Raw genomic sequence first — 26,822 nt, forward strand, 5'->3', positions numbered from 1 at the left:
TTGAAAGCTCTATATATGGCAAGTGTCAACCATGATTTCTAGAATTCTATTTTTATTATCTCTTATTTTTTCTTTGGCTGACATTCGGATCTGTGTTTCATCTTATGTGAAAAGTATTCAATATACGGCAAGTCGTAATCAACAGGGCAAGCTTTTGCTAAGAACCAAAGTTTCGTTCAGAGGAGGAAGGAAGAAGAGTATTCATGTCAAGCGGAAGATGAGAAAAACCGACCTGGATGTTGGAAGACACATTAATGAGGGGATTTTGGCATCTAGGGCTGAAACGAGTCTTTTAGTAGTGCACTACTTAAAAATGTATTTGAGGATTTTTTTTTTTTTAATCAATTTTATATTCTTTATTTGATGTGCCATGGAAGCTGAAATGATACCAAGAATGTGCTGTGTTGGCTAACTTCATAATAAAAAAAATATAAAAATACAAGGATGTCAGTGCGATATCATTCCTCAATTTTTTTTCGCTTATTTTTCGCAGATTAAGGACGGTGATAAACTGCCTTTTAGTCACGCTGCCATTGTATGGTACAGCACAACATGATGATGGTGCTTTCAAATGCAGTCAAAAATTTCAAACTAAAATAAAACACCATCAATGCAGTGATGAGATGTTAATAGTTGTAATAATAATGATGTTATAATAACCTAATATGTTAATAATAATAAGAAAAAGAATCTTTTGCTCACCACATTTAAATAGCTGTATCTAATCACCCATGCACACATGCACATTATTTCCATGCACATTTGCACACTATTGTAGGTATTTGTACATAACCTATCCACTTACAGTTCATTCTGTGCTCTGTTACTTGTGTGTTGCTTATACGCTGTTTTTTCTTTTTTGTTTTTGCTGTTTTTTGTCTTGAGTACTTATTTTTACCTTGTGAGGATGTGCGTCTCTAAAAAATGGATTGATGGAAAAAAAAGTGCTGCCCAAAGTTAGAAAATAGCTCTTCAAACTAAGTCAATGATCCACAAAACTACCCTGTAAAAAAAAAAATATTTTGAGCCTTGTGTGCAAAAAGTGTGCAAAAACAGAGTACTGTATAGGGTGCAATTGTGGAGATTATTATGAATCTAATTACTTCACGTACTTCATGTATGCACAACATGTTCATAGCCCATCAACATTTTAGGGAATTTCTTTTGGTTGTAATGTTTCGTTTTTGTTGCAGCGCTCCAATTACCTCCATCGGCAGGTGAAGGCCTTGGCTGCTCAGTACCCCAATGTGAGGGTGACACCATGGCGCATGGCCACCATCTGGGGGGGTGCTAGTCTCCTGACCATGTACCTTCGGAGTATGGCCGACCTGTTGTCTATGAGGGACTGGAGTTGGGATTTCTTCATCAACCTCAGCGCTGCTGACTACCCAATCAGGTAAAGGAGAATGTCATCAGTAAATTTGGAGGTATGGGGCAGTTTCGCAGGAAAAAAAATGATGAGATTGTATGTGTGTTTTATGAAGCCATAAAAATCATGATTGGAATCTTGTCAGAGGGCAAGAACTGGGAATGCTGGACATCATGCGATCTCACAGTCCATATGGGGGAAGCTCAATATGCAGGGGCTTCAGTGACTAACTGTGAGATTTGAATAAAGAGTCTATCACTCCAAAACAAACAGATCAATTAAGTCCAATGTCTGCTTCTCCAACGCTTTCCCTTCACACTTTCTTTACCAAGTCTTTGTTTCCTTGTGTGTATCCCATTCAATGGGTTACATGGTGACCTGATTACAATTTAATTGCCCAGGGTCAATACATATTGACTTTCTCTGCTTGCTTTGTACTGAATTGTCCAATTCTCAATTTTGAACATGTTTTCCTTAAAGTGGCTGTAGAAGGTAATTAAAGGCCATAAAGCTCAAGCGAACTAGACACAATGTCATCATGGTAATCTTTGGGAGAATTTTTGTGGAAACCTCCTTTTTGCGGGTTTATTATGTATCTGCTAGTTCAAGCTCTGCTGCCTTTCTGAAGGAGCCATGCAGCAACTAATTAAAATGCTTCTATAAAAGGGGACTTATCTCTACTGCACAGCCAAATGTCCAGCAGTTGGATTTAGACAAGTTGTTGGAACGGACAAAGGCAAGAAGAATCTGATGTCTTCAAAACTGTAGCCAAGTAATTGAATTTAGTGAGACAAGTTTAATCTTGACTTTCCCATCATGTTGATAAATGCTGCTGACATGCTGTCAATATGTTTCTTCATTATGTCTGAGTTCCTGTCTTGCATCATGCTACGCACTTATCCTGTCACTGCAAGATTAAATGCATTTGTGATCGTGCCAAGGCACTGTTTCGCTCATATTTTGCATCCTCATTTGCATGAGGGTGGTGGAGTTGGAAAAATAGCTGACAGTTGAGATTTTAAGACCCATCTGGTGGGAAATTAAACGAATGATGGACCAAAAGAAGGAATCGAGATACAGAAATGACAGGGAGAAGGCAGGAAGCAAAATCAAGCGCGGAGAAATGGATGTTATGCAATTCTGAAATATGTTAATTTATGTCTTATAATATTACAGAGCAAGTGTATTTGATGTGACCTTGTCGACTAGGAAATGTGGTCTTTCTACTTGTAGTCCAATATATGTATCTTAATGTGTGATGAAGTGTGGGGAGGAGTTTTTTTTAGGGCAATGAATATAATGTATTAGTATCTCTGTGTGCGTGTGTTTTCTCATCCATGCAGTAATTGGGGGAGCAAATAAACATAACTTTTGATAGCATCTCACATATAAAGTTCTTTAAGCATTAGCATGGTTACTTGCCCATCCTTACTTGTAAGTGAAAATAGTATTCATGTAATTATAAATTTACTGCAACTGTTTGTCCTTGTAAACATTGGTCAAATGTGGCCATCTTAATACGGCTTAATAATTGGAAGAATCAATAGGTTCTTTGGACTTCAGAGACACCACAACGCCTGCATTCTACATCTTCGGCTTTTAACGTCTGCTTGGCTCACTGTGCCCGCCTGACAAAAAAAAATATTCTTAAAATACGAAACCGTTTGCTATTATGTCACACCCAAATAATAAGATATTTTTTCTTAAAAGTGTGTGAGGTAATAAAATGCCAAATGTGTCAAAACAAAAGTAAATAAATTTGAAAAAAATGATGCATAGAGAAAACACGATTTTGTCTTCGAAAAAATTTTTTGGAATAGTACCTGTATATGGAAATAGCACCGACTGAAATGGGTTTACAGCCGTCCACCTGGGCCAGTAGCGGCCATCCTTCTAAGTCCCTGTATACAAGGCTTCACATCATAAGATACTCACGGAAAGTGCTCACCAAAATGTGGGCATCTGTCAACGACTGGCTGATGTGCGAAGCGTTGGTCATAATGTTTTGGGGGTTTTTTTGTATTCTGCTATATAAATATTGAACGATGTTACACGCATCTTCCCTTTCTCCCAGTTAAGATCAAAATCCAGATGGAGATATGTCTGTTTCTTCGTGATCTGAAATTATGCACTGACTGGTTTGCAAACGGGAAATGACATATATTTACTCACTGACTCGTTGGTGAATGCCAATGGCATGGCAGTTCTTTCAGTAAAGACCTTCCCCCGCTGACACTCTTGACGCTCGCTACGTATTGGTCATAGCTGAGTGAAGAATGACTCGCTTCAAGAAGTGATCCATTCGCACAGAAGATTTGCTCTTGGAAGTACATTTGTCATTAAACTGGGAAAAGATCATCGTGATGTCAGAATATACTCTTTGCAACACGTTTGGTGGGGACCTGGGTTCAATAAAGGTCGGGAAACACTCTCCTCAATTGACTAAATTATGCAACAAGGTACGAAGACAACTAAAAGGTAATGTTTATTAACCATAATCCTACAAACAGTGCCCTGTCATAATATGAATCTATGGAAGTACATTTGTCATTAAACTGAGAAAAGATCATCGTGATGTCAGAATATACTCTTTGCAACACGTTTGGCGGGGACCTGGGTTCAATAAAGGTCGGGAAACACTCTCCTCAATTGACTAAATTATGCAACAAGGTACGCAGACAACTAAAAGGTAATGTTTATTAACCATAATCCTACAAACAGTGCCCTGTCATAATATGAATCTATAAAATTAAAGAACGCTGGTTGCGAGTATTTCCACTGTGGCCATCCAGCATTGACAAGAATCCAAACGGGTGGAGGGGGTGAAGGGGGTCTCTCCTGCACTGCCCTGTCCTGACTACTGCCGTTGTTATCAGTGGGACGGAAGACAAGCATTATTTCCCCTCTAATTCCCTGATAATGTCTGTCCTGCTGCATGGCTGCCTCTCAAAAGCAAATGCAGAGCCAGTCACACCAATAGGGGGCTGTGTGTGAATGAGTGTATATTTGTGTTCGTGTCCGGAGAAGCCAAAGGGTGACTGAGTTATACACATGCTTAGCCAAAGTGTATGACTCTTTTTCCCAGCTTTCATCTACACAGTCTCCTAGTGTTTATCTGTTTCCCTTTAAGCCCCTTTCATTGACTTACAGCAGTGTTTAAAATGATTGAGCTTTGTGAGACAACTAGCCGGAGGTTCCTTGTCTTTAATTTTGTGTCACACATGCTAATATTATTGCTAGTGATATGCTTGGGTATGATCGTCAACCTCTGCTGTCAGAGCGCTTGATTGATTGCATACATATGAAACAAAAGAACACCGTGCAAGTAAAATGTATTTTTTTATCTTTTTTTGTCAGATGGTTTTGAGTGCATTGCAATAATCCCTCAACTGGAAAGTTGCTCTATTCCGCCCAGAGATCATATAACAAAATCTCTGTATAAAAAGGGCACATTATGAATTTAACAAGACCATGGAAGTGAATCAGTGGCATCGGGATGAAATTTAATTGACTATGATATTGGGCAAAGTGCACATTTTTGGTGTGCCTTGTGGGGTGTGAAAGAAGAATATTGTGTGGGTGCGTGTGTGTGTTTGTGTACGCGTGTGCGTGTGTGGGTTATCTTGTGCGTGCGAATACAGCTGAGAAACAGTTACCGTAGGCCTGATAGTAGGCAAACTCAACCCAACGTAGTTCAGGGTGACCGATCAGGTGGGAGAGTTGGAGTATGACACGCACTGTGTGTATGTGTGCGCCCGTGTCTGCACGCATGTGTGTGAGGGCGCCTTGAAGCATTTTTGTGCCTCGGTGCATGTATATCGTATTGGCAATGTGCAAACTAGCCTTCACACAGCATGCATGTGTGGGTGGAATGCAGCGTGGAGACAGAAGACTGTGTGTCTGCACAGCAGATCATCAGTTCGACTTTATGGCTCAGGACCTCCTACGATAAGCCCCCCAGGCTGTGAAATTGCTCCTTCAAGAGAAAATGACATTAATATGCGCTTGTCCCTCCCCCCACTGATCCTTGTGCTTTTTAACCACAGCCTTGCAGCTCTTTCCGAAGGCGTCATGAAAGGCTCCAAAGTAGATGAAATGACTGGGGCATATAGCCTGCAGAGCAAAGCTTTTAGCCTGTCTGGCCTGTGTATGAGAGCAGACTGCCCTACAATGAAAAACCAGCATGGAGTCTTTCATCAAAATAATGGCGACACAATCTTTTCTATGATCCCGAGTAGTCCGCCGGGAACAACAAACACTGGTGCCAAGGTCATGAAATAATCGGTCTTCAACTGTTGCGTTTTGTATTTTTCTTGACTAAAATGTGTTGAAAGTGACAAACTATGACATCTGTACTCAGGTTATGATTATTGATATGGTCATTCTGACCTATTACATGTATCGCGCAAGTTTGAAATGATTATCATTACATTTACAGACATTTCAATTTTATTTGTTACATTACAGCAACTGGTAAATGTTTGAAAACAGCCTCAGTATTCATTTTCATGTCAAACCTTTGGGGATGTTTGAAATTTCCCTCGGAAAATATCAGATAAATATTTTTTCATGTTTTGAAAACACAATTAAAATTGAAACATTACGTCCTAAAAAGGATGTTGTGATGGCCCAAAAAAAGCTGTCAGCAAGTGTCTGTCTGAGTTTGACACAAGCACGCAGCAGAAGGAGCTTCACTGAGCTTCCACATCTCTACTGAGAATACAGGCAAGCCAAAAAAGACACACTAAGATGTACACACCAAATACGACACGGACTGAACACTGATCAAGAATAATATTCAGAGTCATAGCATGTAGTTTTGTCAGATTCTCGTCATTCATTTACCGACCTGTGCGGGAGGAAGCTGCCAATGACGTTACACTTTGTTCCCAAAATCCATTGGCTGCCTTAAGGCAACATATGAAGAATGTGTTGTTTTGTTTCGTTTTTTTTTATTTCAGTGTTTTGGTTTTTGGCCAAGTGTTTCTGATTTTTGATTTTCAGTTTTTGCCCAAAATTTTCAATTGATTATATTCCTATTAATTTTCATTCACGGGGCCTTTTTGAAAAAGAACTTCTCATTCTGATTGCTTTACCGTATTACATTTTTCAAATTGAAAAATACTGGAAAGAGATCTTGCTCAAAGTGAAGGACACAGTGAAGGACACACGCTTTAATTTGACATGGCATGCAAGTGTTTTTCAGGTAACACAATGACATTTTCTTCTATTTTTAGGACTAACAATCAGCTGGTGGCCTTCTTATCCAAATACAGAGACATGAACTTCATCAAGTCTCATGGCAGGGACAACGCCAGGTGAGTTTGTCAAAAGCGCTTGCCAAAAATCTAAAAAACTAACCAATTATGAACAATTCTCCTGATGGGCACTGGTTCCCGCTTCCATTCTTTCTGCCAGTTGGTGAATTATGGATTAGCACTGCTATTGTGGTGACGCAGTGAGGTCTCCATCTTTGCTAGTGCCACCCGCTGCTCTATGTGCTTGTCTCACTCCACTGGCCAAGCAGGCGTCACACTTTACACTCAAAAATACCCCAAACACTTGCGTGCGTGACTCATTTTGAGTCATCGGTATCTCTGTGCCTTTGTAGCCACATTGGATCATTTGAATCGTCTCTCAGCATTGCTGAAGAAATTAAAAATATCTCTAATCTTCTTACTGATGTATTAGACTTAGCTGTCGGCTCAAATTTAGAATTTTTGCACCTGTTGTAATCTGCTATAATGTTTATAATTTACCACGAGGTCTGTAAAAAAAGACTTTGGAGCCGCAGCGCTTTATACAGTAGCCTACTGTATGTACAAATTTACTTGTGGTCGGCCTGCACAAATTAATTTTCTCCATACCTTATAGATTACGCAATATTGTTTTTTTTCAATTTGTGTCGCTTCATGGAGCTACGACTGTGCTTCTTTGATGATATCTGTGTGCATCTGCCAGTTGATAACAGCACTTTTGTTTCTGGCACAAAATTGAAATTAGAGAAACTCAAATGACTGAAGTACAAAACGTGTGATCATAGATTATAGTATCGATCTAGCTAGTGGCAAATTCACTCAAACCTCCTTCCAAGTACATTTAAACATATTTACAAGTACATTCAAACGTATTTTCAAATATGCTTGAATGCATATATATGTGCAAAGATGCTATTAGGCTAAATGCTAAAAACATAGCATTTGTTCCCATAACGCCTGGGGCTAACATATTGTAGCATTGTGGAACAAAATGCGATGTTTTAGCATTTAGCTTAAAAATACATTTGAACATATTTGCAAGTATACTCGAACGTATTTGGAAATACCTTCAAATATATATGTAAATGCGTTCGAATGTGTTTTATAGTCAAAAATGTTCACTCCACACTCTGCTCTAGTATTTCACTTTAAGAAACTGTCACTAAAAGACAATTTCTGCTTGTTGACTCAATTTGACTTTACATCATGTTCCTGTTTTTAACCTCCTATCCTTCTTTGCTGATTGATAAACATTGGCAAAAATGCTCAAGAATACATCTGTTGACGCTTAGTAAAGAGCACAATGTATATCCAGTTAATAAACAGGTTATTCAATTCACATCATCGTGCACATTTATTTTTTTTCTTTTAACTTGCCGATCTGTGATTTCCCCCAAAGATCCTGGTCATGTTAAGCCGCGTATATTTGGACAGCTGAGACACACAAGTCGCACTCCCTGTGAAACCAACTCGATCTGAAGATGCCTAGTTGGTTGACCCGAACCTGACTCTTTGCCGTTAACACTTGATATGTTCAGCCTTAAAACTATGCATTATTTATGTGTAACTTGTCACTGTTGATGGAAGTGTACTGTGAAAAAATCAACAACACATTTAGCCTGCAACTTGTGGCAATAGTATGACTTATATTAATTTCTTCATGTATTTATTGCAACAAGGTGTCCCCTATATCAGAAGTTCTCAAGATTTTTTCAATGGTTTGCCTCTCGTGAAAAATTTTTAGCCATGTATTGTACCCACTAACCATCACAATTTAAATAATTAGTCTATAATAGTCGCTATAATGCAGTATAGCAATAGATTGTTTTGTGATCCAGTTAAGTTGCTCTTAGTTTGGAAAGAAGAGAATGTGCTGTCCATTTCATGGCATTAAAAACATACAATTAGATACTCTGATATCTGCAGAAACCCTTTCACCTTCAGGTATACCTTTGAGTACGTTCACACTCCCACAGTGATACATGTTTGCATTTTCAGAGCCCCCGCCCTTCCTATTGGAAGGGTTTCAAGGTCAGAAAAAATAAGTCTCGGGATCTACTTTTTGGAATACTTATCGGACTGTAAAGATTCTCCCTACAGAAGCTCATGTACCGTTTGTCCTACAAAACCTAATGGCATAATCAATCTGACTGACTTAATAGTAATCTTACATAACCTAAAACTCTTAAAAAACAAATATCCGATATCAAAAATGTTTAGTATTTATTTAAGCTTAAACATTATAACCATTAATCCTGTTCAATAAAATCATTGGAGTAGAAATGGAGATTTATGATATGTATTTAATATTATATATTGTAAATATATATACTTTTTTTTCAAGAAACTGTTATTTAAGACTCCTTTTATTCTTGCTTTTGTTGTGGGCATATTTTCTCTTGCACATTCAAACAGGTGTTAATTTATTACTGGCAGCTGTTACATGAACATCAATATATAAGAAAGCACCAACATTAAGTTGTCGTTTTTTTTTTCTAAAGCAGACCTCATGTAGACTGAATTGTTGTTGTTCTGTTTTCTGCTAATTTTCTAAAAGGCTAATGTTCAGTATAATAACATTTGCTAGCTTTTGACTGCGTGGCTCACTCATTTGAGTAAACCTTTGCTTTCATCAGGTTTATCCGTAAACAAGGTCTGGATCGTCTCTTCTATGAGTGCGACACCCACATGTGGAGGCTGGGTGACCGTAAAATCCCAGAAGGCATCTCCGTGGATGGTGGATCCGACTGGTTCCTTCTGAACCGCATGTTTGTGGAATATGTCATCAACTCCAAAGACGATTTGGTCACCAACATGAAGCGCTTCTACGCCTACACTCTGCTGCCTGCCGAGGTAATGCTCAGACAACATATTTTCATTTTTCCTAACTGAGTGGCAGGTAAGCAAAACTTTATACTCAGAATGCATTGCTCTTAAGCACAAAAAGTACAGATTTTCTTGCCGTTGCTGTTTCCAGGCAAAAAAACTTGAAATCATAAAGTGGTTAAATTAAAAATTAAAAAGGCTGAAGACTAGTGCTGAACCAAATATAAGCAAATAGTTCTCACTATGAAGTCAAACCTAAAGTTATTCTCATTTTAAATAAGCCTGCACTTACATAGCGCTTTTCTACTGTTGGTAGTCAAAGAGATTTACACTGACTATTCATTGACCTACTGATGACACATCAGCAGCAACAGGGTATTCAATGCCATGCTCAAAGGGACTTCAACAGAAATCAAACCCACGTTCGCCCGGTTGGCAGGCCACTCTACCACTCTACCACTGAGCTAAGCCACCAGTAAAAATCAGTAGCTGTAGTTAAGGCATTTTTTCCTCATTTTAGCCAAGAGTTAACCCAATGGTACTAATATACAGTACAATACAATGTTAGCAATATTTTCTTATTAATTTAAACGTTCTAGCCAGTTTTGCTACATTCAAGCAAACTTTATCTAGATGCATTTTTTTTTATTAATCTTTATTGTAATATTCTTCTTGAAATTACACTCATGTAATATCATTTTAAAACAACCCCAAAAATATTTCTGATGACTTTCTGATCATTTTCCAAGTTAAGAAATATTGCCTTGGTCTTAAATGAAGATAATTCAAAATAATCTTTTTATCTTATGAGGAAAAATATGAATGTTTTGAGTAAAGAAATGATAAGAAAATATAATAATTTAATATCTTGAAAACCATTCTTTTCTCAAGATTTTTTTTTTGCTACACAAGACATTTTTCCTTTTTAGACAAAAAATAAGAACATAGTTCTGATCACAAGGCTTTTTCACTGACTTAAAAAAAGACTTTTGTAGTGTCAAATGTAAGTTTTTTTCCTCACTCTGATATCTCTTTCTCCTTCTGCCAGTCTTTTTTCCACACAGTGCTGGAGAACAGTGCCTACTGTGAGAGCATGGTGGATAACAACCTGCGCATCACCAACTGGAATCGTAAATTGGGCTGTAAATGCCAGTACAAGCACATCGTTGACTGGTGCGGATGTTCCCCTAATGACTTCAAGCCTGTAGACTTCCACCGCTTCCAGGTAATAATAACACCCTCCATTAATTTCTCTTTTGCTTTTTGCAATGATTGATGAACTTGCCTGAGACACAGCCAGTCGCACTTGTCACGTTTAACCCGTTTCTTATTTCATGACATTTGGCGGTACCTTTCAAGTAATTATATCAACACTTGCTTGTACATTCCCCAAACACAATGTAATGAATAGAAATTGAAAAATTAATGACTGTTTATGCGTTTTGTTATATACCCTTTTCTCATAAGTACAACCTTATGAAAAAAATATATTTTAATAAGTTTTGCATTATTATGGAACACAGTCGTAATGGGCATCTTGACCTGACCCTCGACAGCCATTCCAATTTCTTAAGTCCATTTCGTTCCATGTAGTTCTTTAAGATATGCTCATGTGCATTCTGACTACTGTTGAAGTGCCTGTGAGCAAAGCATGAAACCCTAAAAAAAAAAAGTCACAAATATTTGTCCAAAGGTTGCCAAACGTTCATCAGACATGTGGCTCTACTTTTCTTGAGGCAACGGACAAGAAAAATCTCTGAAACAGTTTTAAAAAAATGGTGTAACTTTGATCAAACTCTGGTGACCTCTAACACATTTTGTTGACTTTGCTGGCAATCAAAAATGTTTGCGTCTCAATGGGATTGGTCTTAAATTACCCCTTAAGTGCCAAGCATGCAGCTTATTAGTTGAAGCTTTGTCCTCCACACCGTAGCCCTCATAATCAATAAGTAGAAAATAATATCTTAGTTTCAGTGACCCAGAGTGAAAATCTCAGAAGTAATTAGGCCCTCCTTGCCTTGGGTATTAACAGGCGGAATAGCATAGAGCTTTATGAAATGAAATCAAATGAATGGCAGTGACCCCAGGAGCCTGTCAAAGAATCCCAGTTGGACTTTTAATAAGCTCCTAAAAAGTTCCATCGGTGGCACAAAATGAAAACATTCTGCCATGGTTAAATACCTCTTGAAGTCATATACTTTTTCGACCGTGACTCCTGTCCTTCACATAGCTGTCACAGCCGCAGCACTTGGCTTCTTTGCCAGATTGCTGCGCTGCCTGTCTCGACTGACTCTGGTGCCAACACATTACCACCGCTCCCTGGCAGTGCTGCTGGCCTGGGTTGGCACCATGGTATCAGTGAAGGCCATCCCTGGGCAGAAAGTAGAGAACAAAAGCAGGCTTTGCAGGAGCGTGCCAGGCCCCACTATAAATAGGACTACATCTCCCACTGAGCACAAAATCTGAATTTCTCTTTGAATCTTAACGATACGAGAGATAGAGACCAGAACATTACCATAGCCTGTATAAAACATGGGGATTTGGCCTTTAGCTTTAAAACATCATGCAGTCAGAGATGCCTTTAACTGATGTGTATGTGTGTGTGTGTGTGTGTGTGTGTGTGTGTGTAGGGGGGGGGGGGGGGGGGGGTGTTGGGAGAGGATGCAGCTAAGGTTTTAAATAGCGTTTCTCACTGACGTAGATGTCAAGTAACAATAGGGTATGGCTGTTTTGCAGTTGACTATTTGCTGTGACAATTTGACAGTAAAGTCAAATTTAATTTTCATGGCCACAGGGGGGCACGGATGACCCCAGAGATAAGGCTTTGTTTTTGCCATCCAAATTCTAATTGTAATAAAGTAAGGATTGGCATCTTTGCATGCAGCACTTGGCTTTTTTTTTTTTAGACTAACGCTGTAACCTGTACAAATGCTGTAAAAATGGTTGACTTATTGAAAGTTAATTTATGTTGCATTTTTGTTTTGTGAATGTGAAAAAGGACACAGTTTTAGGTATACCAACTACCTGGGGTTGAATGTCTGGACAAAACCAAAAATCTATCTTTGGGATTAATTCAGTTATAATGCAAACGTAATGATGGTAACGGTTTCCATTATTGTATTATTCCAAATGAAAGTGCCACTATTAAGTCTTTAAAAGACCACACTGATGTCACATCCACTTATTTTTTAATGACTTTGGAAATCGTCTCACATTAAGACAGTTCAAGTTACAACTGTCCACTTTGCAGCATAATTATTTTGAATTGCCATTTCTCTTACAGAACTTAATCTTGAGAAAGAAAGTGGCGGTGCGCCTTTTAAATGGGTCAACATAGTGTAGTAATGTATTTCACATTGCATTTGGGGAGCATGTGGGAAAGACTGGCTATGACAGCACCAAAGGGCATGTCAAAACCCACTAGTTCTGGGAACATTCAAGGACCAAAATTTCCCACCTACACGTTCCATTTAATTGCTAGAACCACACACAATCATCTGGTGCCATGTAACATCAAGCCGGCAGCCTGGGATGCCAGTTGCAACGTGAGAAAGAGCTGAGATCTCCAAAATGCGCCAAAGGTGCATTTGATCTCCTTTTTTCGTTGGTTGCACCAAGGTGCTAGGTCCTAGCTAACTATTGGTTAATAGTTTTGTGTCTGTGGCTGACAAGACAAGTCTTTGTGTAAACGCCAAGCTGTGGAGGCGGCAGATTTCATCATGCACTTCCAGCCAAACAAGCAACAGTTGCAAGGACAGAGAGGGTGAGCTTGGCATGGATGGAAACAGCAAATAAGGCAAAGCAAAAAGTACAATCTGTGTGAGTACAATTGAACAGTTACTCTGCTGACTGAATGGACTGCTTTTCATGGGAATGAACAAAAGTGTGCAATAGCTGCTGATTGATATTTCTTCATATTACAGCAAATACTCTACGTCAAAAATTGCATTTGCGTGTTCGCATTTTGTGTTCTACTTTCTTTGTTAAATTCTCTATACACAGGGATGCACATAATTTGTACACATGCGCAACAGAAATCAGTGATGGCTATCGTCGCGTCCTTCACTCCGTGCATTTGCGTACCCTAACTAACTTTCACCCATGACAACAACCGAGCCTGAGCTGAACATTTTTTTTTTTCCCGGAAAGTGGCTCCAAGATGTGTCGTGGCTTCATGCACACATAAATGCAAGATTTACTTCTCATCTCCTCAGCTAGCAGACAAAACAGTGCATTTGATACAGGGTCAAAATCCTTTATTTGACAAATATGAAAAGAGCACCTGAATGTAGCGCAACCCAGTGCTAATAAACAAGCTAATCACGAACCGATAGCTAATCGCTCCTCTTGCTAGGTGGCAAGACAAACTGCGGGAACAATCTCTCTGTAATAGTTTTCTCTTTGCCTTTCATGAAGCTGATCATACTGATCGCTCTTACTTGCTTGAGCTAATTAAATTAGGTCCTAAACGAACCCCACAAAACCCTAACTGATAGAGTTTTAAACCTCAAAACGGGGATCTCGGGTCCCCAAAGGTGAATGTCACGGGTAATGAAAACACATTACTGTACTTACTAAGTAATATATTAGGGTTATGAAACTTTGAAGACGTAGGCTGCCTTGTGTGCATACCGCAAGTGCATTGCTAATGTACGCGTGACAGTGAGAAGGACATTGAGTAAGTGTACCAAATACCTGCTACTCATGTGAGTAACCTGAGAAAAAGAAATGATGATCACCCCTGTCTACACAGTATTACTCACTTGGCATTACATCTGTGATTAGAATCTTTGAATATGACTAAGCCCCCAGTATGCACAAAGGTGTGAGACAAGATATACCATGGCTCAAGTTAATCACCAAATTGGAATGGTATTCCCGTATACTTTTGGTTTACATTCTAGAAATACCTCTACCATAAGCTTGCTTTTACATACATTTCAACCCATGAAAAAAAAATGTGGATCCGCGATAGCTTAACATCACACATCTGCAGTGGAAAACAACACCACTTTTAAATGAGGAAAATGATTTGATCAACATTTTGCCCGTCACACTGATTATGGAGCAGTAAAATCAACTGACTGGCTGGCTTCATTACAAAAAAATACATGTCCCAACCAACACGGGTCAAGAATGTACTCATTCATTCTTCAAAAAAAGATTCAAATATTTTTATTACAAATAAGGAGTAATTAGGAGAATGTTTTTAATTTCTTTGATAAAACGTGTCACTTCATGTGTTGTTAAGCATGTTACTAACAACGATGCTATGTTTGGTTTGTCTTAAAATGAGCTCTTTTCCAAAACAAGGTCAATGTTGCGATGCCAGTCTGACTTATAACATGTTTTGAATATGTTCACAGTGCACTATGAACATGAACATGAAAATAAACTTTGGTAACATTTGCTAGACAATGTCAATAAAATATTTTCAGAATAGTCCATGGATTTCAAGCATTTTGGAAATGGACTCTTCGCATTCAGGGGTTTGACTTTGCTAGCTTCCAACCATGTAGTATTTGTCTTTTAACAAAATGCTCTGAGATGTGTTATCAGTTTAGGCATACATATTTAGGACATTATTCTCCAATTTCCTGAGCAAAATAGTCTCAATGACAGGCTTTAGTCAATTATAAACATTAGTATTAAAAATATTTAAAGATATTGTTGCAACATGAAAAACATTTGAAGCTAAGTAACTTAGGCTGAAGATAATTGTAAACGTTTCAAAAGCAGGATAAAGCGTGGTTCTAAATTATACAATAAACTCATCTTCAGGCAAAATCAAACTAAAGTACAGCACAGAAGGAAATGCATTTAGTCCCTGCAAATGTTTAGGGCCCTGTAAGTAGGTTTGTCTGAATCGCAAGGCCCCTGTATAACAACATCACCATCATCTCATCGAGGGCTGCCATGGTTTACAAGCTTGCATTTTCAGTTTTACGACATCATGATAATATCCACAGCTGCCGCCTCTATCTCATAGGTCACTAATCAGGGCCTTTCTTTTTTCCAAGCGCCACAACTATACTAATGATTTCATGCACTGATTTCATGCAATGTCCCTATTGTCTACAAGTCTTAACTGTTCTCCATATTTAAGTCTAATCATATGAGCGTGTTTTGTTTTTGTTTTGGGATACAAATAACTGGCATGACATGAGTGAAAAATAGATAACAAGGGGTAGGATTAAATTATAATATATCATAATAATAATTTTGGGTGATTTTTGGTTGGTTCTCTTTTTCCTACTTTGTTTTTAAATCCTGGAATTATATGTTCAATAAAGTCAATCAATCAATCTGCCGAAACTTGTAATCGTCAGTCCATCGCTTTGTCAGCCAGTTGTCAATCTGTCGCTCACTCCTATCATCATCACCTCCACTATCCTATTAAAAAATAAAAATTAATTAAACCTCTGAAAAAACACTAATAAACAAAAACACTAATAAACAGTGCTCTTATACAGCTGGGCCTTAACAATAAGCCAAAGGTAAACTTTACACTCTTCACTAGAATCACTCACTTATCCAAATTAAGTACACAATCTTAAGACTAAATAAACTAATCACACACCTAAAATGCTTAGTATATGTTCCCACGGCACTAAAGTGGAATAAACACTAATGTCAACTATCATGCATACACATCAAACAATATGTGTGTTCAATGTATGCAGTTGGGACCAAGCTGCAATTAGCAATCACGTCCACTTGGGAGAATACACATATATACACTTACAGTATCTATCTGAATTCTTTTGAAATGACAACATAAAACAAAATTCATGTGATGTATATCATCTGTCACTACAAATAAAAAGCAAGGCTTTGCTTAGCTTAATTTACTAGATAGTGTCTCTTATTTTTTTTTTTTTCCATTTTTAAGTTGATTTTCTGGCTAAGAGCCAATCACAGTGACTTGAGTCACTTTGCAATATGGCCATTGATCATTTGAATGATGTCACCTCTTTGCCCACGGAAAAATATCTCAGAAGATGTGATGTTTGCCTGTACTGCTCATCACAAAGAAATTATGAACATGTTCAGAAACGTCTGGCAACCTCTGGCAATATTTTGGTGATGATTTGGCGAGCTCTGGCAAACCCTGAGGAGATCTAAAGAGACGCTACCCTCAGAGATATTCGCCAGCTTTCGTCCGTCTGTTGGATAGGTGCGTTATTTCATATTGTAAGCAAAAAGGGATGAACAAAAATTCAATGTTCTCATATTTGGATAAAGTAATTGGAATAGGATGAATTCTGTGGCAACCCCTTTATGATCTGTCATAGCACACGAGTGTTAAATAACCCCGTTTGGGCATTTCCAGTTGAATAATGAAAAAAAAAAAAGGTATACATCAGAAACATTTACTGTAGCTATCACTTAAAACACAGTACATTACACATACGCTCCATCATCACTGGTGAATGAAAAGGACATAGTTATTATATATATTGAAGAGGTAAGTTCACAAAGAGGAAACCGTAAGGTTAGCTGTCCCTGTGTTTAAGTACTTTTCTTCTTCTGTGTTCTGTTTTCTGTCTCTGCTCTGCTGATAATATTCCCTCCATACACATCGCATCTGCTCTATTGTCATCCTGGCACAAACCCATTTCTTAATCTCCTTCCTTTTTTTGACTCTTTATCTCATCTCCCCAGCAAACGGTGCGTCCCACCTTCTTTGCCAGGAAGTTTGAAGCCAGCGTGAACCAGGAGATAGTGAACCATCTGGACGCCTACCTGTTTGGACCATTTCCACCGGGGACGCCGGGCCTAAACTCGTACTGGGAAAATGTGTACGACGAGCCAGATGGTGTGGCCAGTCTGTCGGACACGCAGCTCACCTACTACCATTCCTTCTCAAGATTGGGCTTGGCCCGTGCTGCCGCTTCTTTGCAAGGCAACCCAAGGGATCACAGCTGCAGGTTAGATCAACTAAACGTATGTGCGTGATCAGGTATTCAAGATTCAAGAGTTTTATTGTCATATGCATAGAATACCACACAATGAAATTCAGACTACATTCCATAATCGAGCAAATAACAAGGTAGGCAATAAAACAAAACCAAAAAAACAGCAATAGAGCAATAAGGGCACTAAAAATGAACCACCAATAAATTAATAGATTTTAATAGATTTAGATTAGAAGAAGCAAAATAGGTGCAAAATATAATATATTGCAAAATAAGATGTATATAGCAGCTTTGAGATGTCCTCATTTATATCAGATTATTATTTTGTTTGCAGAGTTTTAGAACTGCAGGGGATCATTTTGAAAAATGTTTATCGGTTTGGATGGCTCACTTTATAATAAAAATAAAAATGTTAATCATTGTTGTTATTATTTGGCCTTTACAGTTTGTGGGTAGCCAAAAACTGTACAGTCATGTAAAAAAAATAAAAATCTCAAATTAAAACACTGAACTTTCCTCGGGATTATAATAAATATTGTGTGAAATAAATAATTAAAATTAAAACAACAAATTGAGTTTCAGTTATTTTAGTTTGAGTCATCACGGATGACGTAAAACCATCTGTAGCAGCCGTTAATGACATAATGACTGAATAACCCAGCCTGTTATCATCGAAGAAGATGAATTATGGATGTACATCTTTGACTGGAACTGCTTAGCATAGTGCAGGTGAGCTATCCTTTTTGCATATCAACTGCATTTAAACTTTCTAATAATGTCTACTTGAAAACCATGACCTTGCAAACATTCTGGGATACGTTTGAGATCCACCCACAGTAGTTGACAATTTGAGACATAGAGACATTACATCATTCAATCTTACCCACGTTAAACTTAAAACATACTTGAACTTACAATTCACACTGTTCCTTAGCTCTTTTTAATGCTATTTTTGCTTGCACCGTTCCTTAAATAAGAAGCAAAGCATGTACGTAAGCCAAACTCAATTAATGTAAAATTGGCACAAAAGACAATTACATATTGCATATCTAATCACCAAAATGTTGAACTGTGTTTTTTCATTTTACCGCTTCAAAGAGTAGCAGACATCTATGCAACATATCTCCTCCCTAAAAAGACTATTTAATCCCATTTACATTAGCTTTATCGGCACTAGATCATTGCCTGGGCGACTGCGGCAGTGGACAATTAGCTGTGCTAGCTACTTAGCAAACAGGCCAGACAGCTGCAAAATACTGTCCCGAATGTCTAAAAACTATGACCCAGCATCACCAATATTCCCAAGCACATTCACACATGTATCCACTTCAGCATGTAAAAGGATGAAAATCAAGCATCGGATTATTTGTTTCTAATCTTAAACTTTGCGTCGATCGTTTTTACAATTGGTCAAAGTTTGTAGCAATTGCTCACCATTGTAGATGGCAACTGAAGGAGACAAACCAAACCAGGAACTGTTATCATGCTTTCCTTGCTTCCCTGCTGACCACTTCCAATATTAAGGTGTCCCAAATCCATTGACTGCCAAAAAACAAGTGCTTCTGAGGTTTTACTGAGGAATAATTTTAGTGTCAACATAATGTTTACATCATACCAATTATATGCCAACACTCCACCCAAGCATGTGGCCCTTTAGTGACATTCCATATTTGATAAAAATAGGCTCCCAGAATTTAGCATAGGTGTTAGAAAATGTATATACCTTTATACATCTTCCAATTTACCTATATATATATATATATATATATATTCTTTGTGTGCCATAGGGCTCCCGGCCCCGTTAAAATGGATTCTTAACGTCTTTAGCTGTTGATGGCTATGAATGCATTTCTTCCTGTAGACCTCAGTGCTGCACATTGTGTTGTGGCCTAACGTGAATCACTGAAGGTATATAAGTCCAAATTCAACCTTGCTTGTAGACTATGAAAACCCATGACAAACAATCGCTTAAAAATCTGCAATATGGTGGAGGCGTCAATGATGAGCCGTGATTTAGCAGGAGCTCATCCAATATAATCATTAAGGCAGAGCCGTGAAAGCTGCCTTAATCAACCAAAACATTTTGAAAAGAAATGCTGGCTTTCAGAAAAGCTGGTCCATGTATTGTTTTAAAAGGAGAAATTGTAATTTGAACATTTTGAATTCATGTTCTTTGTTAAGCATTTCATCAGCATAAGCGCTCACTGCCATCTGGTGTAAGAGCATTTTCAGATTAACTTTTCTATAGTTTGTTTTTGTTGAGGTGATGAAATCCACATGCAAAGTGATTAAACCGTAGCAAATTAAAAACTGAGCGCGGAGGTGTGAAATACCCATTTGTATATTTGTGACAGAGAAAAGTACACTGTCAAAACAAAAAAGAAGCGAAAGCAACACCTTTGGAGCATTGCAACTCCAACATGACATCTTATATGCACATGATAACAATGTCTCGCCTCAGTGCGCTAAGATCAAATAAACTTAATTGGGACAGAGCATTTGTTTTTACGATATAAAAAAGGCAGTGCCATCTGATCTGCGGTTGATGGTTATTCAAGCCGTCAGTGCATATTTGACTCAGCAGCATTTACTATTTTTTATCCCTTACTTTTTTTGAGTACAGCATCACTTGCTGTTGTAAAGTGAAAAGCCTGTCAGTTGCAATGGCTTGCTCCCCGAGGGCAAGACTCAGTATGACAGCATGTCCAGTGTCATTGCTCGCTCGCGCTCTCTCACCCCTGTTGCATTGTAGGCGTTTTGTAAGGTCCTGTGGGTGAAGCCCACTACAGACAGGAAACATCTCTCCATCTGTCAAACATCTATAATGTCTATGTGCTGCCTCAGGTAAAATGGTTGTCGGGAGCACATCAAGGTGATCACTTTGTTGCAGTGTAGTTTGACACAAGAAGAAATTATTACAACTCTTTGTGATGAAAAAGAAAGTATCATGTTTCATTTTGGTGAGTTAGATAATTTGTACTGATGAAATAAATTAACTGCCGTTAGTTTGATTAAAAAAAAAATAGAGTGCTCACCAGCATCACCTTTTGAGTGTTGGGAAGTACTGGCAAAGAAAATCCTCCCATCTCACTTTCTCCACCACCTGCCTGGCATTCTTTTCACACTTGGTGTTGTGCATTGATTAGATTTTTTTTTTTCTAACAAAAGGCGAATCTAAGTAGAATTGATAAAAGTTGGGAGACAACAGTTATTTTTATTATGGTGGTCACCTTTAGCATTGAGTCAACCATAAGTGCATTGTATACATGTATACATACATATTTACACATGCACTGTATATATATATATATATATATATATATATATATATATATATATATATATATATATATATATATATATATATATATATATATATATATATATATATATATTTATATATATATATATATATGTATAAAAGTAATGGCACTTTTATTTAATTATTCATTGAACCGTTTATTGATTTAAATTTGACACTTGCGATCCTCCATACCTTGAGACAAAACATGTCCTCAATTATTCTAGTCTTTGAGAAAAACTGAGAAAATTGAGTGCAAGACGACAACAAAAACAAACTGAAAAAAAACAGACCTCAGTTTTTTGACATAATTAAAAATAATACAGAAACATAACTGAATTGTTGTATGACTAGACAAGAAGAAACATTTCAAACCCTCCAAAGGATCCTGTAAATGTACTTGTTAAAGAACTGTCCCTAGGAAATTATGAGAACACTATGCAGTAAAATTCTGTGTAAGATTTGCATATTATCTAAGTGCTTGTGTGGGTTTCTTCAAGGCGCTTTGTTTTTTTTTTCCCACTTAAATAAAATATGAAGTTAATGTTACCTAGCCAATAAGAGTTAGTGTTGGTGTTGATTCTGGTTTATCTGCGCGTGTCAGTGCTGTTTAAGCCACCTCTTATCACTTGTCAGCTATTTTTGCTCCGACTCCCACCAACCTTGTGAGGGAAGAAGCATTAAAGCTAAGAATTAATAAAACTTTTCCTGATATGAGCATAACTGTTGACAAACGCTCCCAGGAAATCAAGTTTTACGTGATGTATGGGGGCCACTAAAGGGCCTGCACTTATCACGTATTTCTGCATTTTTCATCCGCGCCCACCCTGGCATCACCTCGCACCTTCCTAGGCAGCCCCGCCCCACTATTTGCTGGATTCATTGAAGCAAATAGATTTTAAGAGACTTCTCATCTTTCTGGTGTGTATGCTATTGCAATCATACGTTTAAACTCATGAGTGAACTGGAGCAACTTCAGAATGTCACATGAAATTAGAAACACAACAATTCACACTATGATGTGAAAAAAAAAAAAATAGCCAAATACATCTGGAAAAGACAGTGGCCTAATGAATACTTAGCTTGTATTACTATACTAGAGGTATTTGGCAGATAAATCATGGCAAATAAAACAAAACAAAAAGAAGGACACATACATTTAGAATAGAGCCATGTGACCAGCAGATGTGTCAGTAAATAAGTGGCCGGGAGCATGTCAAGGAGGGAGATTTGGCTCTTTTAGCAACCCACTGTGACTGTGAGCGGTTTAAAGGCCTGAATGGAGCTTCTGTGCGGACGACACTCTGGCCAGTTGCCCGTCTTTTGGGAACGAGCGGGCAAGGGGGGAATGAAAGCCGAGCGATGAGACAAAGAAAGGGATGATGAAGGGAGAACAGAGCAGAGCGGCAAGAGCGGAAAACAGACGTACAAATAGGGTACAGCAGTGAGGAGGATAGTTGAAAAAGAATGCACTCTGTTGTACATGTGGGTGCAAATATTTGCTGTTCTGCTTGTCAGCGCAGCATTTACCGCCATGGGTTGACTCCTGCCCCTTCTGCAGAATACTGATGAGGCCTCGGGCACAGAGGAACAGCAGTGGCCAGCGTCGGTGTGTTACTGTGGGCCTGCACCCTCGTTCGTGGAAAAGTCTGCAAATAAAGATGGATTTAAAGAAGCAGAAGAGATGAGGGATGAGAACTCTGAGTCAGGACGTGTGCTGAGAGCAGCTGCACATTGTTCCCCAACAGTGGCCATCGTGGCTCATTTTTTGTTTTTCCAGAAGTCACTTGTGCTGCCCCGAGGGCTGGCCACGTATACCAGGAGACACACAAACAAAGAGACCAATCGGTAGGGCAAGGCCCGCTTTTAGCCACAGCTGACTGAATGACCCACTTCAGATTGTGCATGTGTGCCCACTTCAATGGCGAACGTGAATGACTATTCTTTATTGCTTTGTAAATTTGTGGTGGTCTCAGCTGTCGTATTTTCTGAGCCAGGTCACAAGTGAGGAAAAGTGATTCAAATAAAAGTTAATTAAATACTTTGAACATCACACAAGTGCTTCTCCATAATTCCCCTTACTGTTAATGGGGACACCAATTGAAAACATTGCTCAACCTTATATTAGATATTAGATTATTAATTAGCACAAGATACCCCATCCCTGCACAGCGCAAGAGCTTTCTTTGTGTTGCTCGTTATTGCTCTGCATGACGCTAAAACACGCCGTCAAATGAGGTAATACCAAGTAATATATGAACACAAACACCTTGGTAAGCTTTTTTTCTGAAGTACTTCCCTGCAGCATGTCGGGACAACGGCTGACTTGACTGTCTCGTCTTTCTACTGCATGATTGTTGCTCCTGGACTGAATACCGCCTCCCCATACAAAACAACACAATGTTGTTCTGGAATCATTTAATCACCAATTCAGGGTACTAAAAAAACAACTTTGCTGGCGTTTTTATTGTGCGGCATCTGTTGCCAGAGTTTATCGCAGCTTCTAGAATAAATTAGCTGCTAGATTGCAGCACTCGGGTGCTCTATATAGGCTTGCGGGAGCGGTTGGATTACTTTTCAAAGGCAATTTGAAAGATGCAATTGACTACACACTTTGATGGTGACAGTCTGACACAGATGCTGTTCCTACTGATCACTTTTGAACAGATGAGGTTGACTCAAATGTATGTTCTGTGGTTCTTATGTCACCTGGTCTCATAATTATGGCGAGAGTTTAAAGTCTGTCAGATTAAAGTTAACTGAAAAAAAATGTCAATTATTACAAAAAATTGCTTTAAAAAAATGGTCATTCATAATTAAGTGGAAATATTATTTGGTCTTCTGTGATTTTTTTTTTTTCCAAAAAATAAATAAAACACATTTTATCTGAATGCAAGCCCTTCAGAAGAAATACAGGATGCTCACATTACTTTTAAATCACCTGTGGAGATATTTTCTAGTTAAACGATGGTAAAATATCGATAGATAAGACAAAGACTGCTTGTAAGTAATGTATGATGCGGCCGGTTGGTAGCAGCTAGTGGTTGTCCCAGTGCTTTCACAGCATAGACACGCCACGTGGGTGGAGATTATAACCAGCTGCAAAGTTGAAAGTGGGGTGTGTATGTTTTGAAGTCTGTAAATGTGTGTGTTTATAAAAGTGCTCTTGCCAGTCCAGTCCAACCCAAAGTCTTAAGGCCACCCGATAGGAGGAAGAGGAAAGCTAGGTCGTATCTCAAGAACTCCTTGTCCTCTGGGTGAAAAGAATTCAAATAGCAGTTGTTTTGGAAGCCGGCCGATAAAGTGCGCTTGACCTTGAGTCCGTAGGATGAAATTCTGAATGGGCTTCAATTAGTTGAATTGGCAATAAATCCTTCGATGCGAGCCTCCAACTTCTCCATGATGACAACTCTTCTGCTTGAGGATTCAAGAATCGCGTCAGGTTTCCAGTTTGGGTCACTTGTAGCAAGAGTCTGAGTGTTGGTCAATCGCGCTATGCCTTCAAAATGTGCTTGCAGCCTCTCCTCCAATCCCGCTGCACTCACCCGTGCAATTTGTCGATAAAGGAGAAATCTGCCGGCTCCAATCAGGAGGATCCCTTTGATCAAAAATCCAATAATGTAAATGTCTTCCACGTCTTCTATGGACAAAATTGACAGACAATCCACCCTCCACTTGTTCCACGGATCGTTGGTGTATCTGGCAGCGAATGACCTGGGCGGGCAAGAAGGCTCCCCCGTACTTGCCCTTCTAGTGGAAAAAATGTTGTCGATTGAGTCAAGAGCCCATGTGACCAATTACATGACTTGATTAAAGGGCAAGAAATACTTCAAGAGGCCACAATGATAGATAAAAAAAACTGAGGACAGCACGCAACAAACTGCAGCAAGCGTGGAGATAGGAATAAGGAGGAGAAGAGCTAACTGCATTCGCCTCTGCCAAGAGCTAAGCAGAAAAGAAATTTGAACGATTTAACTGAGCCCACAAACCGTCAGCAATGTTCATAAGTGACACAGGTAGTGACAATTACAATAATGAGTTGTGGGTTGCTTTGGATTACAAAATATTGCACATAGCAATTAGATGAACGAAACGTATAGTCATATTGTAACTGACTGTCTACTGCAGCTCTCGTTGATGCACGGGTCAGAATGTTGTTATCCATCAGATACATATCTTTTTATCTTTGTTTCTGCCAGGTATTTCCCCATGGGCCATCCAGTGTCCGTGCATTTCTACTTCCAGTCCGACCAGTTCCAGGGTTATCTTGTCAGGCACCACGCCACCAATCTAGCAACAAGCAAACTAGAGACAATGGAGACCTGGGTGGCACCTAAGAAGATCTTCAAACTAACCACTCCTCCGAAAAGCACTTTCAGCAGGTTGCAGTTTGCCGAGGTGAGTCTGCCTCTTGTTTTGTGCGTCTCACATCAAATCTTTTCTGTGTGTCATCTTCTAGGGTGAACTTGAGTCGCAAAATGCCTTTGCCAATTTCAAAGTACTAAACAAGACCACACACCATCGAAGTGTGATGTTGACCTTACACGATCGTGACCTTGCTCGTTAAAATTGATGACCATTCCATTAAAATGACGCATCTTATGGTCTTGGAAGATGTACATTTATTGAATTCATTCAAGGATAGTTCCACATGCTGTTCATTTGTTAATCCCGACAAGAATGTCCTCTCACCTTCACAGTGGAATGCTTGCCTTGATTTTCTTTCTCAGCGTAGGACCAGGCAGCGAGGGCTCTGCCCTGACAGCCACAGAGTGTATTTGCAGCATACACACATTTAGTTGAGTGAATGTAAACTGACATTTTGCTCTGGTTCGTCACTTAGCTTGCAGCAGGGGTCGCATTTGAAATGTCATCAAATGTATGAACGGATTGGTTTGTTCCGTTGCTGCCCGCAGCCCTCGCTTGTGTCTACCTGGACACTCCCAGACTCTGTTTGACCTTTTTGTAAGAATCTCAGAGGGAACGCAAAGGAAGTTCACACACCCAGTCACCATGCAGCTCCCGCTCTCTAAGCCCCCACTTGTGTGTTGGGCGCATGAAACCGTGAGTGACAGCAAAGTGATGTGAGCAGTGGCTTTTATCTGGATGCTCAGCCTCACAGTGCGTTCAGTGTCTAGCCCTGTGCAGTGGCTGTCAGTCAGTCTTCTTGTCAGTCTGTCTCACAAAGCAAGAGCAGAATGACCTTATATAAAAGCGTTGGCATTGTCGTCGTCAGAAAATATATGAGGCCTCATACAAAAGCGATACTGTATACTTAACTTGTGAGATAAACCATGTCCTAGGCTTAACAACGTGTTCCCCTTATATACAGTAAAGCAAGACAGATAAGAATTTTCTTTTAACTTTGAATAACTTTTATATATATTTTACAGCATGGTGTAGTGCAGGAGTTTTAAGCTCATGTGGTTATAATAAGTGCAGTACAGGACAATATAAACAATATAGGACCAAGCATGGAGCCTTGAGGTACCCCATGTGCTTTCTTTACCTGGTCTGATTTTTCATTATTGAACTGTACATACTGTTTTGTGTCATCTATGTAACGTTTTACCCATTTATACGCCAATTCTCTAATTCAATATTTATCTAATTTTCCAATCAATGCAGTATGAGCTATACTATCTAGTGCTTTCTTTAATTTTAGAAAAATGCCAACAGTAAATTCTTTTACACTTCTCACTATCATACAATTCATTGTCAAACCTCTCCAAACTAAGACCACAATAATAGAAGAACACTCTAGCACTTATTACCTTTTGAAAGACAGATTGTGTTGTTGTTCCATCCATCCATTTTCTGTTGCCGCTTATTTTCACAAGAGTCACAGGCTTGCTGGTGCCTATCCTAACTGACTTCGGGCAGTAGGAGGTGGACACCCTGAACTGGTTGCCAGCCAATAGCAGGGCACACAGAAACAACAATGTATGCACCCAATCACACAACTTAGGACAATTTAGTATGTCCAGTTCTCCTGCCATGCATGTACTTTTGGTAGTGTGGGAGAAAGCCGGAGTGCCCGGTGAGAACAAACGCGGGCTTGTGGAGAACATGCAAACTCCACACAGGAAGACCGGAGCAAGCTGGACTTGAATTTGGGTCCCTGAACTGTGAGGCGGACCTCCTAACCC

At 39.0% G+C, this 26,822-nt stretch overlaps 1 protein-coding gene across 2 annotated transcripts in view; it reads left to right on the forward strand.

Annotated features, from left to right (window-relative positions):
• Positions 1 to 26,822, forward strand: part of xylt1 (xylosyltransferase I) — an 88,153-nt gene that overhangs the window by 49,657 nt on the left and 11,674 nt on the right. The window contains exons 4-9 of one of the 2 annotated variants that reach the window (XM_088420161.1): positions 1,218 to 1,396; positions 6,607 to 6,687; positions 9,264 to 9,480; positions 10,502 to 10,678; positions 17,119 to 17,384; positions 24,873 to 25,071. In XM_088420161.1, the coding sequence (XP_088276287.1) occupies positions 1,218 to 1,396; positions 6,607 to 6,687; positions 9,264 to 9,480; positions 10,502 to 10,678; positions 17,119 to 17,384; positions 24,873 to 25,071 (1,119 nt within the window). Of the gene's footprint in view, positions 1 to 1,193; positions 1,397 to 6,606; positions 6,688 to 9,263; positions 9,481 to 10,501; positions 10,679 to 17,118; positions 17,385 to 24,872; positions 25,072 to 26,822 lie in introns of both variants that reach the window. The other variant, XM_088420162.1, reaches the window with a different exon arrangement.

This window comes from Hippichthys cyanospilos, chromosome 7, assembly GCF_059441005.1.
Source record: "Hippichthys cyanospilos isolate Australia breed blue-spotted pipefish chromosome 7, RoL_Hcya_1.0, whole genome shotgun sequence".
Classification (NCBI taxonomy): domain Eukaryota; kingdom Metazoa; phylum Chordata; class Actinopteri; order Syngnathiformes; family Syngnathidae; genus Hippichthys; species Hippichthys cyanospilos.